The sequence below is a fragment of the Etheostoma cragini genome, chromosome 14 (assembly GCF_013103735.1).
Source record: "Etheostoma cragini isolate CJK2018 chromosome 14, CSU_Ecrag_1.0, whole genome shotgun sequence".
In the NCBI taxonomy this organism is placed as follows: Eukaryota; Metazoa; Chordata; class Actinopteri; order Perciformes; family Percidae; genus Etheostoma; species Etheostoma cragini.
The window spans coordinates 12,269,337-12,273,507 of NC_048420.1; the positions used below are offsets into that span (position 1 = coordinate 12,269,337).

Genomic DNA, 4,171 nt, shown 5'->3' on the forward strand with positions numbered 1-4,171 from the left:
CACACACACACACACACACACACACACACACACACACACACACACACACACACACACACACACACACACACACCGACCGAGTAATTAGATATAGCCTCAGTCAAAGATCCTATGGATTAAATCATATTACTAATCTATGATGAAAGACTCGGGGCAAAATAAAGAGACAGTGAGTGAGTGAGTGAGTGAGTGTATGTGTGTGTGTGGTGTGTCTGACCTGTATGTGCTGCTGTGTGATGAGCCAGGGTCTGTGTGCCAGCAGCTTGTTGAGTGTTTGCAGGCTGCGGAGCTTGGTGGGAGCGTGCTCGAGGCCGCTCAGCCAGCTCTCCTCCCCTCCAGCCTCCAGAAAGCCTGCGCTGTGCTGCTGCACCTGGTACGAGCAATGGTGTCGAGCTGCAGCCTGTGGAACATTATCAAACATGGCACCCCGTCCATTAAAAACAATAGAATATAGATGCAAATAAACACAAGAAAAACACAGAATTGCTACCACTTAAACACCTATCACAGGCTTTTGAATTAGATCAGAAAGAAATCACTTTTTTAACGTTTTGATTTAACCTGCAGTGTCACTTTTTGCAGCATTTAGCTCTGCGAACTCCATTGGGAAATCTAACCAACAATAATCTAATCTGTTTATATTAAAGGACAATTTGAATGTTTGTTTTAACAATAATTATTAATATAACCCTATTATGGTTGAGTGTGGATCAACATTGAAAACAGCAAAGAGGACAATATACAGTACCGGAATCTCATTCCGGACTCTTTACCAGTTTGTTTAGTTGACTTACCGAGCTTAGTTGCAATTCTTTCCAAGCTATAGTAGTCATAAAATGACATGTTATTGGGAGGTGATTGTGTGGTTACATGTAGGAAGACATGCTATGGCCAAATTTCCTCCACTCACGCACTTAGAAAATATACCATCTATTAATATCAGAGATTTTGTCAACCTCTATATATTCATTAATTCAAATGTGTTGCTCCTACAAACTTGATTTATAACCATTTATTACATTCTGCAGTAGCGTACTTTGGTCATGCATGTTGGTATTACAGGGAGAACCAAGAAATTGAGTCATCAAACAACCTGAACTAGTCAAGCTTGCATTCCTCACATGGAACCTTTGGAAAATGCGGACTCAATTTTATATTTGTTGTCTGCAAAATAGTTTACAGCATTTTTCGAATTTTGATTTGAAGAGCTTTTTGATTGTGTCCCTTTAAGATAAAAGCTAATATTTTTCAATCAGGAGTGTACATGAGGCTCCTACTGCCATTGATCTGAGAGCTCTGATAGGTGTCACTAGTAACAATCCTATTGTGGTTTTCTTACCATAACAGCAATGTAATGTCTCCAGGGACGGGGCAAGGGGCCGTCCATCTCCAACAAAGCATGCTGGGTCCTCAGAAAGCAGCTGAGGTAGGCAGGGTGCAACGCCATCACCATGGTGATGTGGTCCACGCGACCCAATGAAAGGAAAGATTCGATAAGGATGTCCTGGTCCAGCCCTTGTTTCAGTATCTGAAGAGAAAAAGCAAGACAAAATAAATGTTCAAAATTAAAACTGTAAAATGTTTCTCTTACAGATGGAAATAAGGTGCCTAGAAAACAGTGTGTTAGATTTGAAAGCATCTTTAGTCATTAGCTTATGCAACATATATTGGCAGTTGCTTCTCTCTACGTCATGAAGCAACAAGCATTTCAGTACTGTGGCAGAACAGTTAGTTACACTGCTTATACTTGCACTGATCTGACAATTGATCAAGATACCAGCCTGCAACAAGCCCAGTAAAATCTTTGGAAAAAACATGTAGGCCAGCTGTGAGCCACACTGAAATCCCCTAGAAACAACATCCCTAATATGAATAGATTTAACAATAAATGTATGGTCAAAAAAAGATTAATAATAAAAAAGAAAAACAATGCTGGTGATACAATGCCCCATGACTCATGGGATTTATTTTGGGATTTCACAACTTCAAAAAAAATTAAAATTACAAACAAAAAGACAATATAAACAATTGTTTTCATTTGGGAAAAAATTGTAACAGATGATATCTTTATTAATGGAGCAAATATATGTACTTTAAAAAACAAGCCACACACACACCTCTTTTGCAGGAATAAAGGAGCTCGGACCTGAGGCCACAGCCCGAGGTACTTCAACTCCTTGTTCCTAAGAAAGAAGACACTGAGGGTTAGTCAATTATACAGTAAAATGACTACTAATTTAATTTGGGAATAATCAGACAATTATCTTCTTGACTAATCACTTGAACTACTGTCTTAAATGTTAAAAAATAGTGAAAAATGCTTGCCACAATTTCCCAAAGCTTAGGAAAATGTTATCAAATTGCTTGATTGGTCTGATCAATAGTCCAAAAGGTAAATGTATGGAGTTTACTATCACATTAGACAAAGAAAAGCAGCAAATTCTCACAACTGACAAGCTGGACTTACCGAGTGTTTGGCATTTTTGCTTAAACAACAACAAACAAATCAATCAAAATAGTTCCTGATTATTTTTCTGTTGATCGATTGACTTATTGTTTGAGCTTTACATTGAAATGTCTAAAATTGTATATATGTTTTATCAAAGTTCTTTTCTTTTTTTTTAAGAGTTAAACAACTAAAAGGTTGGCTGTTTAATGAATCAACAGTACGTGTTTCCTTTTTAGACACTTAAAAATCGGAATAGGAATTATTGCCAAGTAACACTGCATTGGTGATTGGTGCATGCATAAACCTATTAAAAACAACATAGCAAAGTAATGCAACAGACAAGAACATAAATATAGAATCTGAATAATTATACAGATGTCATACATATAATAAAGATCATTTAAAGATAAATGAAAAATCGGCATACAGTTTCAACCTTCAACCTTGATTAGACGTATTCACTATAGCTCTACTGTAACTGGGAGATAGTTTTATTACTCGCAGGCAGTTCATAAAATCTGTAACTAAACCATGTGTTAAACTCACAGACATCACTGGAAGACCCCGCAGCAGAATACCGCAAGTCTACGCTTGTTACTTCCAACAGAGAAGACACATGAACTGAAAATAAGTCAAACGCAGAGCCTTATTTCTACAAGCCAGTGGGCTGTGAACAGTCTTGGGGGGTGTGTCTGATGTGTTTTTCAGAGCACCGGGAGGGGGCGTGTCCGGCCTTGCTTGTTGTTTGTGCACAGTCACGCAGCAGCAGTCTTGCGTCACCTCTTACAGTTCAACGTCTGATGAAATATCCAGCGATCTGATAGAAAGTGGTACTCAGCTGATAACTGTGACCGATCAGCTTCAACGTTATCATACGAGTATTAATCAATTATTCACATAATCTGGGAATTAATGATAAGAAGCACTTAAGCAATATTTATGCACGCTGAGTTATATGTGGACCCGTGTCTGCAATATAAATAAAGTGGTGTTATTATTCGTGGCTGGGAAATGCTGGTTAATTATTGCGTCTCCCTCTGGTCTTCAGACATTGTGAATCAGAAAACTCAATATGGCATCATTACCTGTGCGGTTCGCAGCAACTCGGTTGCTCTCACCCGAACCTCCTGCAGTGGACACGACCGGGACAGACGAAGCAGATGTAGGAGTGTTTGTTTACTCAGCCGTGCCGAACCGGGTCGGTCCAGTTCTAAACACACCATAACTCCTCGGCTGAGCTCCTCCAGAGCCGCTGCTCGCTCCTCTTCGTCCCTGCTGCACAGCCGTGCTAAGCTCTTGTCTGTCTGGCCAACATCGGACTCTGACTCGAACCGGTGGCGACACGAGCGGCCAGAACTGGACCCTCGTCCTGGTGTGCTTTCTCCGTTAGCATGGCAGGTATAGCCTGACACAGAATTACTGGCCATGTCTTGTTTTGGTCCCCAAGCACATCGGAGTGACTCCTAGAGTACCTGGGTTGAGCTAACTAACGTTCCTACTAGCTACTGTTAGCTGAAGTATTGGCCTAACGCTAACCTTAAATGTCCGCTTGATGCAAACGTCGGCTTTCATAAATTGTGCCGGATACAGAAGGTGTCAGTTGCTTGTGTTCCACCAATCATTAACGCGGACGGACCACCTTCAAAGCTCTCTCATACATACTCGGCTGCCTGACCGTAAAAACGGTCTACCAGTTAGCTAGTTTCGTCCAGCTCTTTTGAG

The 4,171-nt window shown here is 40.4% G+C and overlaps 1 protein-coding gene across 3 annotated transcripts in view; it reads right to left on the minus strand.

Moving 5' to 3' along the window:
* The window catches only part of sesn2 (sestrin 2), a 14,312-nt gene extending 10,141 nt beyond the window's left edge, over positions 1-4,171 (minus strand). For 2 of the 3 annotated variants that reach the window (XM_034893050.1, XM_034893049.1), the window contains exons 1-4: positions 3,535-4,171; positions 2,118-2,183; positions 1,340-1,528; positions 218-400 (exon numbers count right to left, since the gene is read on the minus strand). In XM_034893050.1, coding sequence (XP_034748941.1) covers positions 218-400; positions 1,340-1,528; positions 2,118-2,183; positions 3,535-3,876 — 780 coding nt within the window. In that variant the 5' untranslated portion in view covers positions 3,877-4,171. Of the gene's footprint in view, positions 1-217; positions 401-1,339; positions 1,529-2,117; positions 2,184-2,995; positions 3,136-3,534 lie in introns of those variants that run through there. The other variant, XM_034893051.1, reaches the window with a different exon arrangement.